This window comes from Petaurus breviceps, unplaced genomic scaffold, assembly GCF_028583685.1.
Source record: "Petaurus breviceps papuanus isolate PSGF00001 unplaced genomic scaffold, PetGlider_PUasm1.0 419, whole genome shotgun sequence".
NCBI lineage: Eukaryota > Metazoa > Chordata > Mammalia > Diprotodontia > Petauridae > Petaurus > Petaurus breviceps.
The window spans coordinates 6,558,950-6,583,305 of NW_027186324.1; the positions used below are offsets into that span (position 1 = coordinate 6,558,950).

Sequence of the window (24,356 nt, forward strand, 5' to 3'; positions counted from 1 at the left end):
AATTTCTAGATGACATTTAATTAACAGCAGTTCTGAAGTTCTTATTTAGTCGCTTTGCTAAGTAGATGATGTTCTATAAACAGACATCACATTCCATGTAAATTTGACACCTACTGGAGTTCTTTACTCCCTGAAGACACCCCCTACAAAGAAGCAGTTTATCATGTATCTCTTACTACTTTAGCAAGTGATTTTTGACAAGCTATTTTCTGTAACACCAAAAAATATGGCGAAAAAAATCTGTCTTTATTTTTCCAAAGGGATCGCCCACAATGATGTAAAACAAAAACAAATGGAACACAAATTATTGTGGCAGCAAAAAAAAAATTATTGTAGCAGTTAAATAAATATTTATGCTTATAACACTTAATAATTATTCACTTTCTGGGCAGCTAAGTCTGATTTCAGCTGAATCTCTGCTACTTTCAAAGTAATTTCTCTGTAAATAGTGCTGCTCAGTGTTAGGTTCATGCCCCACATGATCTGGTCCTTTTCCTGCTGAAGTTCTTCTCTCATCTGCTGTACTGCTCCTCCTGTGTTCAATGAGGAAGCCTTTGGCATGCTGCTGCTGCTGCTTTTTTTCTTGATTATTTCACACCTTTGTGCTAAGTTGCTTTCAACTTCAGACACAGCTGAAGAAAAAGAATTCTTAAGGGTAACGATTTCCTTCTCTAAAAACAGTGCCAATTGGTTAGTAAGGAATTCCTTGCTTCCTGATTTTAGTTGTTTTATCACACAGTTCATAGGGAGAACTTGGGTGAGATCATGAAGGCACTGGAACAAAGCTGTTTGATTCCTGTAATGAAGAAAAAAAAATTATAAAGATAATAAATTTGAGTTTCCTGTACAATATCTCTAACCCATTACAAATTCTCAATTGGTAATTTATAACCATGGTGACATTGAAGAGAACTATCATAATATACATGAGGTAGGCTGCTAATTAATAAAAATAAGACCTGCATGGGTAAAATCCAACTGAATCCTGCTATTGATTATCTAACAAATGACTTCCTAAATTCTGAATGAACTAAAGTTAACTAGTTTGTCTTTCCAGTTATATGTAGATGCCTTGTGATAAGCTATAAGTTCATAAAATCTGGAACAAAAAAGTGCACATCTTTGAAAACTATTTTGTCTATAGCTCTGCTTCTATCCTATTTTACTCTGTATTATACTTATTTGTATAAATATCTTTTAAAAATATTTAAATTATTGTCTTATTTTTTTAAAAAAGCTGACCTATTAATCTCTAAAAACTGTAGATGTCACACTTTCAGCTTTGCTAATTAGCTCAACATTTCCTTTCCCCAACTTTGTCTCATGATAAAGCACAGCAGCACAGACCACAATGACCACGTGCTCGTATTAAGGCACATTAAAAAACCAAAACCTTCCTTCTAAAGTGAAACAGTACCTACTAGTTCAACAGATGTTATTTGGAATAGGCAATAATTTGGGATTTCAAAGTTCCAGCCCATGAAAACTTAGGTGTTTATTATATAGCTTGGATGGATTTTTTTTTAAATTTTCTGCCCTTCAAATGCTTAAAAAGGACTTAAAGTTGAAACCATATCCAAAGAAAAATAACTGACAAATTCTGCTAAGCATTTCACTAAAAACGTAGTGGATGTACTTACATAAATAGGTAAATTAAAGAATAATTAGGAATATTAAGGAATAAACATAATTTCCATTCCTGATGAATTTATCAGGATATCTTGTCATAACAGAAAGCTGTCACGTATTAAACATGTAATGTAACAGACAAGTATTTTGGCACTGGACAAATTCTGAAAACATTAATAGCAGGTAATTAGGTGTGAATATACATATACATGAACATATTTTTAGATGTTCAAGTAGACAAGAGTCAGAAATTCTGGTTCATTTTTTTTCTATGTGGTCATATCTACTGTCATTACTCTGGTCCATTTGTTAGTATCAAGTGTATATAAGAATTGACAATAAAAACAGGTTTAAGATCAACCTTTCCATTGACTGAGATGAGAGGTACCATCCTTTTTATTTAAAACTGAAAAAATCCCGTTTCCCCAACTGGTGATGGGGTGGAAGGAAGGCAAGTTTAATTTCTTTTTGTTTCCTTTAAAGTTTTGTTTTAATATGTGTTTCAAATGGTGTTTTTTGTTCCTACAAAATATCCACATATAAATATACTTCTGTCTCCCATTCTCTGTCTGGTTATCCTTTCCTAGAAGCAAAGGTTAAAAAAAAAAGTGAACCAGCAAACATACAGTGTCAATCTGTGCAATATTCAAAATATCCACAGGACCTCAACTCAGAGCCAAATTTAATTTCAAGCAGCCTACTACCAAGGAGGAGCATCTTCTCATCAATAGCAACTCTTTCAAAATTAATGTCATGGGTACTTAGGAAAGCAACTTCGAGTGGGATGAATGGTGAGTAAAGAAGCAAAACTGTCTCTGATCCTCTCAAGAAAATAATGGTCGCTGAGAAAAGTTGTTATTTTTTTTAAGCTGCAAAATGGCTAACCAGTGTTCTGTTTCCCCAGCTGTGTGGTTACTTATTCATTAGTCTCTTCACACAGACTGTATTTTCTTCAATACTTTATTTAATGACTAGTAAACTTCTCTTTCCTGGCTAAATTCCTTTGGAAGGTATCTTTTCACTTCCTTTTTTCTCACTTTCTTCTAAACCCTCATCATTCTTTTCACAATTATCAATGATCTCTTAATGCCCCCAAAATCCCAATTTTTGGCACTGTTCATATCACCCCCTCCTGCATACTATCTCCCTTCTAGGTTTTCATGACAATGGTTCCCACTCCTGGATCTCCCTTCCAGTCCCTTCCACGTTGGTACTGTGGGTACCCTCCATGTCTCTGCCCTGAGGTCTCTTCTTTTCTCCCTCCATACAATCTCATATGGTTATCTCATCAGCTTCCATAGATTTAATTATCTCTTAAAAGAAGATTTCAAGATCTACATATCCAGCCTTAGTCTCACTCCTGAGTTACAGTCCTACGTGTCCCATAGACATCTCAGACGCAACATACACACAACGGAACTCATGATCTTTTCCTGCAAGCCCTCTGTCCTTCTGGATTTTCCTATTAAACGCCAAATGCATCACCAATGGTGTTCCTAGTTTCCCAGGCCTGCAACCCCAGCGTCATCCTTGAATCTTCATTGGTATTTAATAAATGTTTTTCAATTCACTGATTCATCCCACAAACCTAATCTGTTGCTAACTTTTCTTCCTACTTTCACACTGTCTTTCATACAGAACTGCCACCTTGGTGAGGGATCCTCCTCACCTCATGCCGAACTACTGCAGCAGTCTGATGGTTAGCCTCCCTGCCTCAAGTCTCTGTCCACTCCAATACATTCTCCATTCCTCAGTCAAGGGGATCTTCCCAACGCACAGAATTGACCATGTCACCTCCTCTATTCAAGGAACTCAGTGCCTCCCCGTTATATACAGGATCAAATAATAAATCTACTGTTTGGATTTTAAAGCCCTTCCTAACCTGGCCCTCTCCTACCTTTCTGTACCTTTATAAACTTCTGTAGCTACCTATACCTTTATATTTTACTCCCCTCTATCAATAGTGATTTAAAGGATTTTTTTTTCATATGATTATGGCTTTGGTTTCTTCTTCTAAACACTGCCTGTTCATATCTTTTGACCATTTATCTGTTGAGGAATGACTTACATTTTTATAAATATGACTCAGTTTTCTATATATTTGAGAAATGAGGTTTTTATCTGAGAATCTAGTTGCAAATCGCCCACCCCCACCCCCGCAGTTTTCTGCTTTCCTTATAATTTTGGGCACACTGGTTCTGTTTATGCAAATAACTTTTCAATTGTATATAATCAAAATGATCTATTTTACATTTTATAAGGCTCTTTATATTTTCTTTGGTCCAAAATTTTTCCCTTATCCGTAGATCTGCCAGAAAAACTATTCTATGCTTTCCTAATTTGCTTAAGATATCACCACTTTTTATGTGGAAATCATATACTCATTTTGATCTTATCCTGGCATACAGCAAGCCTGCACAATCTGCTGTGCACACCAAAGGATCTCCTCTACATACAAAGGATGTTTTCCTCCACATTTTTCGCCAGCTGCCCAAAATCCTTTGTGTTGCGGGTCACAAGTTGTGTGGGCCTGGTGCATGGTGTGAGTTGTGTACCTGGAAAGACTTACACGAACTGATGGAAAGTGAAGGGAACAGAACCAGGAGAACATGGTACATAGTAACAGCAATACTATTCGATGAAGAATTGTGAATGACTTAGCTATTATTAGCAATACAATGATCCAAGACAATCCCAAAGGTAATTTGATGAATATGTATAATATTCATCATATAATGATGATGAAGCATATTATCTGCCTCCAGAGAAAGAACTGACTTTGTTTGAATACATACTGAAGCATGTATATGAAGTAAGCTATTTCCACTTTCTTTCATTTCTTTTCTTTTATTCAAGTCTTCTTATAAAAAATGACTAATATGGAAATGTTTTATATGATTGCACATGTATAACCTATATCTGATTGCTTACCATCTCAGAGAGGGAGGAGAGAGGAAAGGAAGGATATAATTTAGAACTCAAAACCTTAAAAGCTAAAAAAAATTGGGGGGATATTTCATACATACAGATATATATATATATATATATATATATATAATATGTCTGCGTGCATACTTGTGTGTGTGTGTATTTTATTCCCCTCCATATACTCAACGATCTAGAGAGAAGAGCCAACTAAGCCTTTTTGTTGGCTGTTCCACATTCCTGGAGTATTCTCTCCTCACCTCCACAGCTCTGGTCTCCTTCAAGACTCAGCTCAGATCCCACTTCTGGGAGAAGCCTTTCCTGGTCCCTTCTTCCCATTCCTCCTAAAGTTAGTATATTCCCTCTTGGGAAGATTCATTTACACTGAATATGTCTTTTACACATATACTTGTTTTATAGTGTTTCCTCTAAGAATGTGAGCTACCTGAGGGCAAGAGATGTGTTCTTAGTTTGTTTTAAATATCCCTAGGTTCCACAGTATTACACACATACATACATACAACATACATAATACATAGTAGGTGCTTAATATTCTTGCTCACTAACAGTTGTTGTGAAGATCAAATTTATGTAAAGCCCTCTGCAAACCTTAAAGTACTATATAAATATTAGCTATTATTATTCACACTTTATAAATCTCAAGGCACTATGAAAATGTCAACTTTATATTAATTTACTTGCAATATACTGTTAAAATTCCTTCAAAGGGTGACTTTTGTTTCCAACTGAAGAGAGTTCCATTCAAAGCCCCTAGACTTTTACAAAGGAAGCTATCTGGAAATTCTTTGACTGTTTCACATTCCATGTGTCGAAGAAGCCATATTTTCACTGAAGTCAAGGTACAATCAGGCGATGTTATTTGAAAACAAAATTTGTGAAATACTGCAAGAAGTGTACAGAGATCTTCCATAGGTTCTATAAGAAAAAAAAATGACATGAAGTAGAAATCTAAATTTATTTAAGCTTTTAAAATTTTCAGTCACCAAAAAAGATGATATACCATGTACTAATAAAAAATTACCTTTCAAAGGTTTATTCTTCTCTGGTAAGGTTACTGAATATTTTCCACTGGAAATGTCTTCTATACTTAAAGAAAGTTTCCCACAAGGTACAGTACAAGTCTCTCCAAATCGGCCACTGTTTTCGCCCCATCTGGCATGTAGCATTACAATACAACAAAAATTATGGAATGCCAAAAGTGGTGAAAGAGCTGTAACAACTGTAAATACCTGGATGCAGTTAGCATCAGATGACTGGTCATGAAAACTATTTTTTCTTTCCTTATTATGAAGGGTCAATTTAATTCTTTTTGCCACCGATTCAGTTTCACATGGAGATGACAATGTTGCAGGGAAAGACACCTTATCCAACTTGATTACACTGTTTTTACACTGAATAATTGGAGGATTGGAAGTACATACTTGATCCATTAACAATGATAAAGTCACATCATTTAGGAATCTGCAAAAACCACAAAGATTTGTTGTAATTCGAGTTCATTTTTAAAAACTGGACAAAAATGATGGAGAGGGGGCAAAGATGTATTCTGACATTTGGGGTCTGTTTTTCCCTTTCCCTTACTGAGGAATGTTTCAAAGCTCATTGCTACAACATTATAACATTCATGTATTTAACCTGTCACTACTGCTTCTCTTGAAACAGACTATAAATATCTTAAGAGATTTTTGTTCTTCAAAGGACTAAGAATAGTATTAAGTTCGTTAAATAAATAAATTCTTTTCTAAGACTAACCAACATCTTGATTCTACTTCAAGAGTGGAGGATGAAAAAAATATTTAAAAAAACAAACCAAAACTAAACTACTCTTCAACTTTTATCACAAAGAAAAGTACCATGTTAACAGGAGAATAAAATAGAAACACAAATCACCCCCATCCTAATTTCCCTATTTTTGCTGAGGGCTCACTCAGTTTTATAATTTCAGTCATCCTTCCATTTTCACGATCCTTCATTCCACCCTTCCCATGTCCACTTAGCAATTAAATCTTATCAATTCTACCTCAACAATACCCGTCACATTCATTATTTTCTCTCTACTTACATGACCACCATCCTAGTTTGGGATCTTGCCTGAACTACTAAAATTGTTTCCTCAATCTCCCTGACTGAAGTCTCAACTCTTTCTAATCCATAGCCATACTCCACACAGTTGTCAAACTAAGATTCTTGAAGTACAGGCCTGAGCAGGTCATTCCTCTGCTCAGTAAACTCTGGTGACTCCCTATCACCTTACTATAGACTCTTACTTGGATTTATAGTTCTTCACAACCTAGCTCCAACCTACCTTTGACATCATTCCACATTAGTCTTCTCCATGTGTTTTGTGAGACAAATTGGCTCACTTGGTTTCTTTTTGCTTGATTACTACATTTATTCTTAGCATAGAATGGGTACTGAATTAACATTACATAATAAAGATGAAATAATACATCAGAAGACATTTACAAAGAGTTTTTTTAGCCCACTGCACTCCTAGACACTAGAAATATCCCCATCTCTCAAGAGTAGTGACATAGATTCAAACCTAGAGGTTCTAAGAAATGCGTTTTTGAATTCTCCTTTGAGTAGGCAAAGGAATGTTATCAACTCAGTTTTCAAGGATTATTTGGCTCATGACAACAGATGCAGAAGGTCTGTATTTAGGATTTCAGCTCAGACTAGGGTATAAAGCTGAGGATTTGGATTTGAGGATACTAGAACTCTTATTCCTGCACTAGAGAAGAATCTGCTTTCAGTTTTTTTCCCTCTAATTTATTTAATTTTAGTTTTCAACATTCACTTCCATAAGCTTTTGAGTTTTAAATTTTCTCCACCTCCCACACGCCAAGACGGCATACAATCTGATAAAGGCTCTACACAGGCATTCTTATTAAACATACTTTCACATTAGTCATGTGGTAAAGAATTAGGATGACTGGGAGAAACTACGAGAAAGAAAAAAGGAGAGAGAGCAAAGAGTCTGCTTCAATTTGCATTCAGCCTCCATAGCTCGTTCTCTGCATGTGGATGGCATCTTCCATCATGAGTCTTTTGGAGTTGTTTTAGATCCCCTCAAAGTTAGTCACGGCACAATGTGGTTATTATTGTGTGCAGTGTTCTCGTCTTCCTGCTCATTTCACAAAGCACCCAGTTCATAAAAATATTTCCAGGTTTTTCTGGTCTGCCCGCTCATCATCTCTTACAGCACAATACATTACACAGTACATTAATAGCACATTATATTCACATACCTCAACTTGTTCAGTCATTTACCAATTGATGGGCATCCCCTCAATTTCCAGTTCTTGGCCACCACAAAAAGAGCTGCTATAAGTATTTTTGTACATGTGGGTCATTTTCCTTTTTTTGCACTTTGGGATACAGTCCTAAAAGTGCTATTGCTGCGTCAAAGGGTATGAATATTTTTATAGCCCTTTGGGCATAGTTCCAAATTGCTCTCCAGATGGTTGGATCAGTTCACAACTCCACCAACAATGCCTTAGTGTTCCAATTGTCCCTTATCTTCTCCAGCATTTATCATTTTCCTGTTTTGTCATGTCAACCAATCTGAGAGGGGTGATGTAGTACCTCAGAGTTGTTCTGATTTGTATTTCTTTGATCAATAGAGATTTAGAGCATTTTTTCATATGATTATAGATAGCTTTAATTTCTTCCTCTGAAAACTGCCTGTTCATATCCTTTGACCAACTGGGGAATGACTTGTATTCTTATACATTTGGTTCAGTTTTCTATACATTTTAGAAATGAATCCTTTATCATAGACACTAGTCATAAAAATTCTTTTCCAATTTTCTGCTTCCCTCCTAATCTTGGTTGCATGATTTTGTTTGTGCAAAATCTTTTCAATTTAATGTAATCAAAATTATCCATTTTGTATTTCCTAATGTTCTCTATATCTTGTTTGGTCGCAAATTCTTCCATTCTCCATAATCTGACAGATAAACTATTCCTTGCTCTCCCAGTCTGCTTATAGTATCAGTCTTTATATTTAAACCATGTACCCATTTTGACTTTATTATGGTATATGGTGAAAGGTGTCTGTTTTTGTATGGTTTCTGCCATACTAATTGCCAGTTTTCCCAGTAGTTTTTGTCAAATGAGTTCTTATCCCAGATGCTGGAGTCTTTGGGTTTATCAAATAGTAGATTACTACCGTGTTTCCCCAATAATAAGACCTATCCCGAAAATAAGCCCTCCCCTTAGGTGTTAGATTCCTCTAAAATAAGCCCTCCCCCGAAAATAAGCCCTATTGAGATTGCTACTGTAGTGAAGGTGATCCCCTGCACTACACGCTACATTACGGTACTCTGTGTATGCACCGTCCCCCCCACCCCCGGTGAAACGCACTCCGTGCTCCGAGCTGCATCCAATCAGAGCTGCAGCAGTGAGCGCGTAATCCTGTTCTTCCCCAGTGATTTGCTTGCTGGCGCCATTGAGAGCAGTGCCGCGGAGGAGAGCTGAGGCAGGACAACATAAGCCCTCCCCTGAAAATAAGCCCTCTGGTGTTTTTCTGTCCAAAAAAATTAATAAGACAGTGTCTTATTATTGGGGAAACACGGTATGGTCATTGATTCCTACAAGGATGTCCATTTTCTACAACCTATTCCACTGATTTACCCCTCTAGTTTTTAGCCAGTCAAGTAGTTTGGATTGCTGCTTTATAATACAATTTAAGGTCTGGCTAGGCTACCTTCCCTAGTATTTTCTTTTCATGAATTCCCTTGATATTCTGAACCTTTTGTTTTTCCAGATAATTTTGTTTTTATTTTATCTAGCTCTATAAAATAATTTTTGGTAGCTTGATTGGTATGGCGCTGAATAAGTAAATTAATTTAGGTAGAAATGCCACTTTTATTATATTACATTATTTGGCAATATATGAGCAACTAACGTTTTTCCAATTATTTAGATCTGACTTTATCTGTTTGAAGTGTTTTGCAATTGTGTTCATATAGTTCCTGGGTTTGTTTTGGTAGGTAGAGTTCCAAATATTTTATGTCTACAGTAATTTTAAATGGAATTTCTCCTTGTATCTCTTGTTATTGGGCTTTGTCAGTAATATATAGAAATGTTGATGATTTATGTGGGTTTATTTTATATCCTGCAACTTTGCTAAAGTTATTTATTATTTCAAGTCGTTTTTTACTTGATTCTCTAAGTATATCATCATATCATCTGCAAAGAGTGATAGCTTAGTTCCTTCTCTGCCTATTCTAATTCCTTCAATTTCTTTTTCTTCTCTTATTGCTAAAACTAATGTTTCTAGTACCATATTGAATAATAGTGGTGAAAATGGACATTCTTGTTTCACTCCTGATCTTACTGGAAATGCTTCTAGCTTATCCCCATGGTTTTAGATTGATGGTAGCTATCATTTTAAGAAAGGCTCTATTTATTCCTATGCTCTTTAGTGTTTTTAATAAAAATGAATGTTGTATTTAATCAAAAACTTTTCCTGTATCTATTGAAATAATCATATGGTTTCTGTCAGTTCTGTTGTTATGATCAATTATGCTGACAGTTTTCCTAATACTGAACCAGTCCTGCATCCCTGGTATAAATCCTACCTGGTTATCGTGTATTATTCTTATGATACATTGCTGTAATCTTTCTGATAATATTTTACTTAAAATTTTTGCATCTATATTCATTAGGGAAATTGATCTATAATTTTCTTTCTCTGCATTGACACTTCCTGGTTTAGGTATCAGTACCATATTTGTGTCATAAAAAGAATTCGCTAGGAATCCTTCTTCGCCTATCGTTTCCAGTTTTACAAGTCTAGAGCCAAAATGGCAGAATGAAAGCTGGGACTCACCTGAGCTCTCCTATAAATTCCTTCAAATACCTCTAAAGGTGAATCTGAACAAATTCGAGCACAACAGAATCCACAGAGACAGACTGTGGCAGATTTCTAGCCCTGGACAACCTGGAATGTCTACAGGAAAGATCTCTTGCACCAGGCTGGGAGAGGAGTGCAGTCTAGTGCACAGACTGCACCAGCACATACTCAACCACAGCAAAGCTGGAGCAGACCCCAGCCGACCAATCACTGGTGGCAGTGGGGAGTCCCAGACCTCTCAGTGTAGAAGGGGAGGTCTGTCATAACTGGGTGAGAAAGAAGTGCAGCCCCATGCAGGGTTTGTGACAGCAGCTGCAGTAGCAGCTACTCCTGGGGCTATCAGCCCACAGACTGAATGCAAAGCAAAACAACTCTGAAGTACCACATCACCCCTATCAGACTGGCTAACATGACAAGGCAGGAAAATGATAAATGTGGAGAAGATGTGGGAAAGTCAGAACACTAATGCATTGTTGGTGGAGCTGTGAGCGAGCTGATCCAACCATTCTGGAGAGCAATTTGGAGCTACACCCAAAGGGCTATAAAAATATGCATGCCCTTTGACCCAGCAATACTGCTTCTAGGGCTATATCCCTGAAAGATCATAAAAATAGGAAAAGGACGCACATGTACAAAAATATTGACAGCAGCTCTTTTTGTGGTGAAATAGAAATGGAAATTGACAGGATGCCCATAAACTGGGGAATGGCTGAAAAAGTTGTGGTATATGAATGCAATGGAATACTACTTTGTTATAAGAAATGATGAACAGGAGGACTTAAAAAAAACCCGGAAAGACTTCTATGAACTGATGCTGAGTTAAGTGAGAACCAGGAGAACATTGTACACAGTAACAGTCTCAGTGTGTGATCACTGATTTTGAGAGACTTAGCCCTTCTCAGCAAGTCAAGGACCTCAAATAATTCCAAAGGACTCATGATGGAAAATGCCATCCACATCCAGAGTAAGAACTTTGGAGCCTGAATGCCGAGCTAGGCAGACTTTTCTTTTTCATTTTCTTTATCATGGTTTCTCTCATTCATTATAGTTCTTCTTTACAACATGACTAATGTGAAAATATGTTTAATAGGAATGTATATGTAGAGACTATATCAGATTGCATACCCTCTTGGGGAGGAAGGTGGGAGGGGGAGAAAATTTAAAACTTATGGAAGTGAATGTGGAAAACTAAAAATAAATAAACTAATAAAAAATCTATTGATAGGTTGCTAGTAGTACTACGGGATGGGAATGAAGGCAGGTAAATGCAATGGACACAGACTAAACAATAACTAACAAGAATCTGTAGTTTTGGCAATCATAGAAACAGGCTGGAAATATATTCAACAGTCATGTAACTCAATCTCCTAACTTCACTGGAAACAAAGATCAAGTGACACAGTCAGCACGGTTTCCTGATAGCTAGTTCTTTCCACTAACCACGCTGTAGCTGTTTAGCCACTCTCACCCTGTCAGAAGCAACAGAAAGCAAGGAAAATTCTCCATTTCATACATTATTATTTGGATAATTGCTTTGCTTTTCTGTCCTGTCATTAATATCTTAAAACCACTTGAATGAATTTCCTAAACAGAAAGCATGTGACTGTCTTGTAGCACCATAATTACCCAACTGTTCTAGACCCAGAGAAACTGACTCAGCAACTTCCACTGGAATCACCAATGTGCTGAATCTAAAAATCTTAGTATAAAAAAAGTATTCCTCAAATATTAATCAGTCTAACACGATGATATCAGAGTTTACATTAACTTACGATAGAAAAGAATTCTTGATTTCCACCCCAACAACCAAATGGTCCTCCAGCACACGATACCACATCTTTTCTATGACATGCTCTGAATCATGATATGTGTCTGATGACTTTTCCTTCAAGGAATGGGGAAGTTGTTTTTTTTCACCACAGAGAGAAACAAGAATGTCCTTACGAAAAAACAAAAAAGAAACATCTCCTTAGATCTAGTACATTCAAAATAAAGCAACTAGCTTATTTAGGTCTTGTAGCCTAAAAAAAATTTTGTCTAATATTTAATTTCTTTAAAGATTTTAACACAATTAAGTATGTTATCAAAGGAGAAAAGGTATGAATGCTTGATGGCCTTTTTATCTATCAGGAAAGGTAATATAAATACAAGTTGTACAAAAGCCATAAAAAATACAAAAGTGACAAATTTCTTCACATAAATAATAAGTGGAACAAAAATATTCCAATCTTGATGAGTGAGACAGATTTTAATTTTTTAAAATTTTAGCTATCAATATATTTCATGAAATTTACCACTAAGTTATCTGCTTTTCCATGTCCCTACTTGCCTAGGCCTCTCGTCACATCAATGTCAATTGTAACAATTTCTTCAAAATAAAACCTGGCTTAGAAGCTAATCAGGTTCTAAGATACAAAGTCATTCCCAAATTAGCACAAGAGTATTTAAGAACTTTTATGTAAGCCAATAAAGTTCTATGACCAGCTTATTAGACATCCTAGGAAACTTTCTTTCCAGGTCCTTTACCAGAACTATCCTCAGATGGGCAATATATGAGCAAAGTGGGAAGAAAGTTGCCAAGACCTTCAGGCAGTGTAGATAAAAAGACAAAAACAGTCCCCCCAAAAGGTGTACCTTAAAAGGTTCCTGTGGGGTTCCTGGCTCCTTTCTTAGCTTCTTTTCAGCCTCCCAAGTCTTGCAGGGGAGTTTTGTGCTAAAGTGAGGTTTATATATTGAGGTGATGTTTTATGGTGCCTTAAAAGTCTGTGAGAGTTGTCTACTCTTATCTCTTTAACAGATTATTAAAAATGTACATGTGTTAAATTATATTACAATACTTTAGTGATTACAATAAAAATTTCTTGAAGGAACTGTTTTTACATATCTTTGTACCCCCAGACTCTAGCCAAGATCCTTCAATATAAGAGGATAAATTAATAATGCTTAATTACTCATAATGTTTATTGGACTGGAATTACGAGAAAGAGAAAAATCTGTCTCTTGAGGGAATAGTCGGGTTTGATCTAACAGACTTCTCATGCTCCATAACTCAGTTTCTGCTGACTTTGTAAGATCAACCAACCTACGAGGGCTGGCATCTAAGGAAACTGCCAGAATAATTCAGAAATTATAGCTCTGCCAACTCAAAAAAAGATAATCGTTAAAAATAACTTAAAAGATCTAGACGTAGGAAACTACTTTAGACAAAATGCCTTAGAGATGATTGACTTAAAGCATCTATTTATCCTACTGAAATTTCTCATCAGAATCATGATGTGGCCCAAAGGATATAATGTAAGGTTACAAAGGTTATAGTAATTGAAAATCAAATGCTAAAACCTACTAGATGTCAAATTCATGCATTCTATCATTTTAAATCTCCAAAATTTTCTGGGCAGTAAATAATTTTTCCAGATTGCCGATTTTTTTTTCTTCTTAAGACTTATGAATTTAATCACACAGATTATAACTGCAGAAAGCAAAAACAAATTACACTACTTTGGCAAAACAAAGAAGCTTATAAAAACATGACAATTTAAGTAATTTGGATGCATGTAGTCAGCAACTTTATTTTTCTGGAATTGTGATTAAAATCCAGAAGTGTAAACAAAAAGGGACCTAAAAGCAGTCAAAATGGCCCATATATATTAAATCTGCCCCAAGTTAAGGGGCCCTTACTCAGAAAAAATTTTATTATTATTATTAAAAATATTGTATCTAAGTTCAGCAAACTTAAAAACATACTGAAAAAAATCTTATGTTTATATACATGCTTGGTTTATAAGCCCACAAAAGATTTAAAAACAACAGAAATTAGAAAGGGAGAAAGAGGTGTTTATAAACAAGCATACTAATAGCATCATCACAGCCAATAGCAAAAAAATAAAACATCAAAACAATAAAGAAAAAAAAAACACCTGACAATCTTGGTCATTTAGCACAAAGGCAAATAAATTTATAGGATTTGGGCCCTGTAGACATCATTATATTATTACACAGTATAATAACCGAAATTCAAAATGATGTCCTTGAGCAATCAAGAATAAATTCTGGTCAGTTTAGGATTTCAAGAAGACAAGGAAGTGCAGAATATATTTTTAAAAAGCTTTTTTTATGGACAATAGTTAAAAGTTTTTTTTAGCGCTTAATTGAATGACCTCTCAGGTCTCCAGTAAATCTGATTATTTCTAACAATAGCTCTCCTGAAGGATCTGCAATCATAATGCTTATAAGGTAAGTTACTAGTAAAAAGTCAACAATTGTGCTTCTCAATCCAAAATGTATTCTTTTCTGATATCCACCCCAAATAGCAATTCACCTAAGTACTAGAGTTCTTTCATACATCTCAATTTTCCATCTTATAAAATGTTATAATGGTCATATGATTAATTTTACCTTTTCTTCATATGGTGGAATATATGCTTTCCCTTGAACAAGGCCTACTAAAGCTTTGCAAGATTTTGAAAGAACTCTTTCCTTAAGTAGGAGATGCTTCTGCAATTCTTGAATATTAGTCAAACCAATCTGTAAGGTTGAAGAAAAGATGTTATCCAGTTATAATTTCAATAGAAGGTAGAAGGATTTGGACAAAACTAAGAGTTCAAAAGTTTTATTACACCATTTTTCAAACATTTCCATATTAAAAAAAAACTTTATGTATCTAATCATTCAAGTTATCTTTGAAGAATGTTTCTGTCAGTCAATACACATTTATTAAACACCAAGATGTGCCACATATGGTGCCAAGCATTGGGGAAATGTCAGTTTCTGCTATCAGATAGCTCACAATCTAATAGAAATAGACAAAATGAAAATAACTATGTACAAACAAGCTACATACAGGAAAAACTTAAAATAATCAAGAGGGAAGGTACTAGAATTTAAAGGGATCTGGAAAACCTTCTTGTAAAAGATGGGATTTAGCTGAGATGAAGCCAGAGAAGCCAAGAGGAGACCATCCCAGGCATGATAGAGGACAGTCAATGAAAATGTCCAAAGGGTGTGAGGGAGAAGGGGTGTCTTGTGCCAGGAACAGCAGGGAGACTGGCCCTGGAGCCAAGGGGATTTCGGAGGGTGTAAGGAGTAAGACTGGAAAGGAAAAGGTTTGGAGGGGCACATCATGAAGGACTTTGAACTCCAAAAAGAGGATTTTACATTTGATCCTGAAAGTGAGAGGGTGTTTCTGGAGTTAACTGAATAGGGGGGTGACACAGTCAGACCTGTGCTTTAGGAAGATCACACTGACAGTGATCTAAATGAAGGATGGACTGGAGTCAGGGAAACATTTGTGGTAGAAAGATTAACTTGTGGGCTACTGCAATAGTTCAGACATGAGGTGAGGGCCTGCACCATGGTAGGGCAGTATCAGAGAAGAGAAGGGGGCATAGCTGAGAAATGTTAGGGAGGTAGAAAATCAGGACTTCACAATTAGCTGGAGTGAGAGAGAGTGAGGTGTTGAGGATGACACCTAAATTCTGAGCTTTGGTGATTGGGGGGATGATAGTACCCTCTACAATAACAAAGTTTGGAAGACGGGAGGATTTGGGGGGAAATAGGAGTTCAGTTTCACACATGTTGCGTTTAAGATGTCTACAGGGCATACTGTTCAAGAAGACTAACAGGCACCTGGAGATCATGTCAGGAGGTCATTGGAGAGATCAGATCTGAATAAGCAGATCTAAGGTTCATAAGCAGCATAGACAGAGTAACTAAATCCATGAGAGCTGATAAGATCACCAAGTAAAATAGCATTAAGGGAGACATAAAGCCTGTGGGACATGCATGGTCAGTGGGGTGTGTGTGTGTGGGGGGGGATGGTGGAGGGGGGCAGCTTGGATGATGACCAAGAAGGAACAGTCTGATAGGGAGAAGGAGAACCAGGAGACAGAAGTCACAAAAACCTAGAGAGAAAACATTGTTAAGGAGAAGAGGGTGAGCAACAGAGTCAAAGGTTGGAGTGAGGTCAAAAAGGATGAGGATTAAGGTAAGGCCAGTGGACTTGGCAACTAAGAGATCTCTGGTTACTCCGGAGAGTGCAGCTTTGGTGGAATGACAGGATCACAAGTCAGACAGTAAGGGGTTAAGAAGAGTGTGAGAGAAGAGAAAGTGGAGGCACTTACTGCAGATGGTCTTTTTCAAGGAGTTTAGTCAGAAAGGGCACAAGAGAGGCCAGCATGGGAGGATCAAGTGAGGATTTTTTCAGGATAAGGGATGGTCATGTTCGTAGGCAGTAGGCAATGAGCCAGTAGACAGGAAGAGACTGAAAATAAGTGACAAAGTGGAAAGGACACAATAGGCAAACTGCTGGAGCAGATGGGACAGAACGGGGTACCTTGAGCGGAAAGAAAGGCTAGCTTTGGTGAGGAGTAAGGCCACCTCATGAGATGAGACAGGATAAAGGAGAAGACAGCAGCATGAGGAATCTGGGAGGCAATAGGAAGAAGAGAGAGCTCTTAGTAGATGGCCTCAATTTTTTTTTTTTAGCAAAGTAGAGGGCAAGATTGTCAGCTGAGAAAGTGGGGAGAAGGTAGGGCCCTGGGAGGTTTGAGAAAAGGTTTGGAAAAGTTGTTGTGGAGAATGGGATGGTAAATTAATTAGAGATGTGTAAAAGGATTGCCTTATGGCAGTGAGGCCCCAGGTGAGGAAATGTAACACAAATTTAAAGTGGTCAGTTAGCACAGTTTCATGATTTTCTGAGCCTTAAATTCAGCAGCGCATGTTGTGAGTGATCCAAAGTTGAGGTTTAGCAGGGTAAGATATGATAAAAGGGCAAGGGATTCAAGAAGAGAGTGTAGAATTTAACAGGAATAGAGAAAGGGCGAGTTTATTTAGTGTAGGGTTGATGGCCTGAAGATCTAGAAGACACAATATGGATGAAGAACATGGTTTGGGTCTGCAAGGCAGAGGGAGAGGCAGAATGACACTAGATTGTGATTAAATAAGGAAATTTCAGAGTTCATGAATATGGAAGTGGTGCATTTGTGGGTGATGGCGAGATCAAGAGCATGACCATCTGTGTGTGACTGAGACGTGGGGTAGGAGTAGGTCATGTGAAATTAAGATGAGGAACTGTGAAGTTAAGATGTTTGAGAGAATTATCTCTATGCTGAAATTCTCTTTTATAAGGGCAAAAGTTGGGGGAGAGAAAGATCGTGAGAACTCACTGAGGAAAGAAAGGGAATGTCCTGGAAGTCAATAAACAGTAGCTACCAGAATTTTGATATGATGGCAGATATAGATTGAGTGAACCTCAAAGGAGGAGAGGTTATTGAATGAAGGTGAAAAGGGAGAACCTGGAAAGGGGAAGAAGGTTCCCCTACCTCAACCAGACCAGTGAACTGTGGTACTGAATAAAAGTGCAGCAAGTACTGTGAAGGACAGCCAGGGATACTGTGCCATCAGGAGGAAGCCAAGTCTCAGTGAGAGCCAGAAAATGGAACGAATGGGAAGGGAAGAGATTTACAATGAAGGTTTGCTGCCCATGGAGTAGGCATTCCAGACAGCATAGGGTGGTGGTGGTGAAGGGAATAAAAATTAGGGATTAAAGAATGAGGGGCAGGGAATGGGGTATGGACAACCAGAGCGAGCTCAGGAGCACTGGGATAGCAAGGTATGACCAGGAGGGGTTTGTTAATCTTGGGAAGATTTTAGATTTGCAATATCCACCACAGGCTTCGGCCTCAGGGTAGAGGCCTCTTAGGGGCTTAGGCAGTTCAATCAAAGGAGCAAGTACTTGGGGCTGAGGGAATGGTGTTACTCTGCCTCCCTCAAGCAGGAAAGTAAGACACTCAGCTGGCAGCGAGGAATGGTGCCCCTCCTCTTCTGAAAGGGAGGAGTCTGGTGCTTAATAGAATGGTGTTTCTTCTCTTTAAGCAAAAGGCTGGACACAGGGAAGGAGATGTGGCAGAATGGAGTGGCACTCTCTGATGAGAGTGGCCAATGGCAAGTGACTGGCACGATGACATGGCAGCTCTCCCCTTCCCAGAAGAGGCTCAAGGTCATGCAAAAGATGCACGGCAAGATTCAGCCAACTGACAACGACTGTCTGTCCTGAACAACCAAACCTCCTGACATCTGTCACCTTTCTTGCCCTACGTCAGGCCCTCCTTAGTTCTCACTTGGTTACCTACAGCAGCTCCCCAACTGGTCTGCCTGCTTCCGGTCTTTCCCCATTCCAATCCACCTTACATACTATTGGCTAATTTTTCTACTACAGCTTTGATTGTTATCTTTATCCTGTTCAAAACTATTAGCTCCCAATTGTCTATAATAAAGTCCAAATCCCTTCGCTTGACATTCAAAGCCTTCCGTGATCTGTCTAGTTTATTCTTGCAAACTTATTTTCCATCATCAACATCATTCCCTTTCCCCAGACCTTCTGCTTCAGCCAAATTGAATTGCTTATAAATATCCCAGTTTACCTCTTTCTCTGTTATTAGTGACTTTTCCAAAAAAGGCACTGTTAAAATCCTAATTCAAGACTCAGATAAAAAAAAAAATCTCTTCTTCAAAGCTTTCCCTAATCTCCCCTTCCCTCCTGACATTCCAAATACCTTTCACACTATGTGTCACATTCTACTTAATGTATTAAATTACTGCATACATCTTATTTCTTTTGTTAGATTATACATGTCTGGAACAGGAGCTCTTGACTTGGTTATCAGTGAACTTTCAAAACTATTTTGATAACTATATTTCAACAAAATTCATTGTTTGTACAATTGTTTGTCCATTTCAAATCACTATTCAAGGGGCGGCTAGGTGGCGCAGCAAATAGAGCACCGGTCCTGAAGTCAGGAGGACCTGAGTTCAAATCCAGCCTCAGACACTTAACACAAAAACTAGCCGTGTGACATTGGGCAACTCACTTAACCCCAATTGCCCTCCAAAAAGCAAAAATAAAATAAAATCACTATTCGATATAGGGATCCATAAGTTTCACCTGATTACCAAAAGGAGAATAAGAGCTAAGGGTGAAACTAGAGGATTAAGATCTTATTGGTCTTTGAATTCCCAACACTACCTAGCACAAAGTCTTACATAAAGAATATACTCAATAATTAAAAAAAATTACTTAAAATACTTAATAACAAGAAGAGAATGATTTCCTGATAGTAGTAAATGGAAAGTGAACAGCTGTAATTCCAAAATTTCTTGCTATACTACTGATTCATTAAGCCTTTTCCCCAAAGTGGCACAAATTTATTTTCCATAAGAAAAGAGAAATGATAAAGCAAGATTTATAATTAATCTTTAAATTAAAAATACTAATTTTTTTATTTAAAAGGGAAAAATATTATAAACATCCATTCATAATGCACAAATATGAAAAGGAACTCTCCTGTACTCTCATCAAAGTTCTATCACTCAACTACCGTAAGAAAGAACATCCAGATCATCAGGATAGATTAAAAACAACTATTTTTTAAAAACACAAAATTTTCACAAAGTCTCTTCAGACAAAAACAAGTATGTATACATTATAAAGATGGCTTAAAATCACATAGGTCAACAGTTCAAGATATCATGGAATATGAATTATGAACTCTAGTAATGTACTAGAAATGATGTACAGATAAAATTTTAAACAAGTTTTACAGATGGTACATGCATTGGCTCCAGTCCATCTTCTCAGAAATGGTCTTAATACTCAACACCTACGTAAATTTTTAGGTACTGAATTAAGAGTTCCTCAAGAAATGAGTGTTTAGCTATCACATAAATTTTAGAACTACAACTGAGATTAACTTAAAGTAGCATTATCCCTATTATACAGGTGAAGAAACAGAGGGTCAGAGAGGTAAAGTGGTTTGCTAATGACCATGATGTATTTGTTCTGAGGATCTATGTTAGAGTCAGTAAGATCTGAGTTCACTCTGATACACCCTGGATGTTTCTCCATGGGCAAATCACTCAACACTGTCAGGGACCTAGGCAATTCTCTAAGACTCTAGGTCACTGAGGAGCTGATGAAGGATGATCTTACCAGAAGGGGTGCATTCCATATTGGGAATTCCCTTATAACATGAAAACAGCAGTCATCCTACCCTCTTCCCTCCCCTGCCTTTGCTAATATTTCCATTTAAACCAGGAGGCAGCCACACAAGGGAACACACAAAAAAGGAAGTTTACAGACTAACTTGCAATCTTCTTTCCAGAGCCTGGACTGTAAGAGAATAATTCTCTTGCAGGTTATGTTCAAATAAGTCATTCTCCATGGGATCAAAAGCATCATTCTAAAAAAAAAGATACAATGAAATTATAATAACTACATCACTGCACATAAAAGTATTTTGCTGGTACAAAGAGCTTTAAATAGATTAACTAACTTTATTTTCACAAACCCATGAAGCCAGGAGGCCAAATATTATTATGCCCATTTTATGGATAAGGAAACAATGAAAAAAAATCTTAGATATTATTATACAGACCAATCTAAAAGCTGATCTTAAAATTTCTTGACCATCTTCTGGTCACTAGAAAATAAGCACTATGATTAACATTAATAGTATGATATATAACCATGAACCTTTATGACAATTACTTCAATTATCAATAAGGTATCAAAATGTTATCAAAGAGGAGCAAATGCCTATATAATTACACTGCTACAGTAAGATAACATTGATGATGAGTAAATTTTACTGTTATTTGGGTGTCCACAGTAGTTCACTTATTTCACTTAAGATTAATCTTTATACTATATCACAATGAGAGTCAACAGAGGGCATTAAGTAATATCTACCTTAAATATATTTTAAAATTTTCAAGCTTTCTTCCCCCTCACTATTAAACTATTGACATTTTAAAATGTGTGTAGAAAGAACACGAACACAAAAAAGTTTAAAAACTTCAATAGAACTTACCGAATAGTTCACATCAACAAGATCTGTTATCTTGAATGAAGTCAGACAATCTGTATTAAATGTATCCTTAAAATCTAGCAACAATTGTTCAGTTCCAGTGCCGACAAAATCATCTACCAGAACTGATTTAACTTTTTGCCACTTGGATGCAACCTGCAAAGAGAATTCAGTGAGACAAAGTAAAAGGAAGATGATGGTTAGAGTGCATTAACAGCACCCAAAGCCAAGGGGGCCTCAGGGTGTGTTCACAGAGACACAGTGTTAAGAATGAGGGAGGGGACAATTCCATATTGACCAGATGCCATACGATGAATATAACATAGTTTTTATACTTCTAAAATTCACTTTTTATGATAAACATTGACAAACTAGAGTTCGCTCAAAGGAAACCAGGATAGTAAGGAGACTTAAAACCATGTCATATGAGAACTGGTTGAAAGAATTAGAGATTTTTAGCTGGGAGAAAATGTCTTGGCAAGGACAAGAGGGAAAGGTGTGACAGCTGTCTTCAAATATCTGAAAGACTGTCATCAAGAAGGATTACATATAAGCATTATATATTTTTTCTTAGTCCTAAAAAACAGAATTAGGAATAATGAGTAGATGTTTCACAGAGGAAGACTTTGTCTCTATATGAAAACAAAATCCTTAGCTATTAGACCTGTGCAAAGGGCTGCCTGAGGAGATGGTGAGGACACCACTCCCCCAGTTTTTGAAAAAGAGCCTGTCAGATGTTGGAGAGGATATTCCTGTTTCAGGTACAGGATTAGACCAGATAAATCAGGGACATTTGCACGAAGTGGCTCCTCTGGGTTCTTACTTGTGATACTCCTAGGGGTCCACCAAATATAACAACTAAAAAATGACAGATGCCATATAAAAAAAAATAAAAATTAAGCCTGACTTGGGAAACCAAGTACACGCAACTGCAATGGCTTTGCAGGGGGCGCTTAGTAGATTTAACACTTCATCCTTATTTATTTACCTCTGCAGGAGTGCATGGGCTACAAAGAAGTTTAACTAACTCAAGCTTAAAAAAATGAGATCACATTCTTACTTGTAACATTTAATATTCATCATTTATTGTCAATAGTTACTTACTTTCTGTAATGGGAATGTAAATTTTTAAGATCTTCCCTGCCCCTAGGCTAAAGTGCACCTGGAGCCTGGGGTGGGAGGCTTGTTTTTCAGTAGATACTTTTTGATTGGCCAGTGGGTCCAGAAGGTTGTTACATTCTCTGACCCAGGAGGCTATATAAACCCTGATTTGAGGCTTTGTTTTGGGACTCACTTTGAGAAGTGTTCTGTGGTTTGATCAGATGAGGCTCTGGGAAGCTGTTATTGAGAGCCCCCGGCTTTGAAAAACCCAGATGTTGATTTGGTATGGATATAATGGTTGGACAGTTTGGAAATCTGTCTACTTGATCTGTTTCTCTGTCTTGATAATTCTGTCTGTATACTCTGCAGTTCAGGGTGCTGACCTTTTTACCTTGAACTAGGTAAACGATATACATTTGACTGATTAAAGTAAGCTTGTTAACCCATTTTGAGTTGCTTTCCTTTAACAAAGCAGATCTAAGAATCTGTGTTGGCAGCCACCCTGGGGAGGCTGGGGTGCTTGCTGATACACTTTCCTAAGCAATGCAAAGCATATCTTATATCTACAATTAGATATGATTTACTAAATAAAGTTTCTATCTTTTACAAGTTTGTTTAAAAAGTAGATTAAGATAGTTAACATTTTATGCTTTCTTAAGAAGATCTTTAACAGAACTTTCATCATCTTTAGAAGTCATGAATTCAGTTTAGTTGTTATTATCATAAAATGAGTTTGTAAAGCTAGTTTCCAAGCAGTAAAAGCTTTAGCTTGTTATCATCACTAGGAAAACGTACTGATAAAATAAAAATGTGTATTTGGAATTCTCCAGCATAGGGATGGGGAAGCTGCAGCCTGGAGGCCACATGTGGTCCTCTAGGACCACAGGCACAATCCTTAGATGGAATCCAAACTTTACAATTCAGTCTAAGAGAAGTACTTGAGGACCTAGAAGATCACATGTGGCTTTGAGGCTACAGATTCCCCACCCCTGCTCTAGCATATTAGTTAATGATATTCAGTATCAAATTAGATTCATAGGATCCAATTTAGAGGTAGAAGAGACCATGAATATTATCTAGTCTAACATTCATTTTACAGATAAGGAAACTGAGGCCTAGGGATCACAAAAGGCTTGCTCAAGGTTCCATAGGTGGCAGAGCTTGGAATCAAATGTATGTTGTGTAACTCCAAATTCAGCATTTTTTCCATTGCATCACACAGCCTCTGTTTTCATGCATTAAATGAATGATAAGATGCAGAAGCTAAGATCACATCATGTTATCTGCAATTTGACTTTTTTTTTTCTGGGATACAATGGAGAATATGTATATGGTATACCTTACATTGCTTTTAGTATGTGATTTCTGTAGGGTGGGACCTGCTTATAAAATGCCTAGTTCAATAATACACCACAAGAACGCCCAAACATTAGGTATACTGAAATATGGGAAACTGACACACACTTCAGTACAAAGCAGAAGGAGATGCCCAAACAAAGAGTTCTGACTCTCTATATCTCTAAATGGCCATTTAACTTCTAAAGAGAGAGGGACAATTTTTAGTAAATATCCAAGTCTTATGTTAAAAAACATGAAAATGTTGGGGGTGGCTAAGTGGTGCAGTGAATAGAGCACTGGCCCTGGACTCAGAAGGACGTGAGTTCAAATTTGGCCTCAGACACTTAACACAAAACTAGCCATGTGACCTGGGGCAAGTCATTTAACCTCAACTGCCCTACCTTCCCCAGTCCAAAAAAAAGCAAAAAACAAAACTAATCATGAAGACATGCAGATAATCATTAAATTGGTATACAAATTGCGACCATCATTTTCTAAATAAAAAATAAAATCGAAAAATTTTTGGAAAAATATTTAACGCTAACCAATTGTCACCATAAATAACAGATTGTACAATAAGTTTCTTTAGATTTCCATAAAGTACCTTATATTCAGAG

General features: G+C 36.9%; 1 protein-coding gene across 3 annotated transcripts in view; it reads right to left on the reverse strand.

Annotated features, from left to right (window-relative positions):
* Positions 1-227: 227 nt before the first annotated feature.
* Positions 228-24,356, reverse strand: part of FANCB (FA complementation group B) — a 34,497-nt gene continuing 10,368 nt past the window's right edge. For 2 of the 3 annotated variants that reach the window (XM_069100634.1, XM_069100635.1), the window contains 7 exons: positions 21,304-21,456; positions 20,578-20,673; positions 14,834-14,962; positions 12,211-12,377; positions 5,597-6,036; positions 5,253-5,490; positions 228-796 (listed from right to left, as the gene is read on the reverse strand). In XM_069100634.1, the coding sequence (XP_068956735.1) occupies positions 367-796; positions 5,253-5,490; positions 5,597-6,036; positions 12,211-12,377; positions 14,834-14,962; positions 20,578-20,673; positions 21,304-21,456 (1,653 nt within the window). In that variant the 3' untranslated portion in view covers positions 228-366. The remainder of the gene's footprint in view (positions 797-5,252; positions 5,491-5,596; positions 6,037-12,210; positions 12,378-14,833; positions 14,963-20,577; positions 20,674-21,303; positions 21,457-24,356) is intronic. The other variant, XM_069100636.1, reaches the window with a different exon arrangement.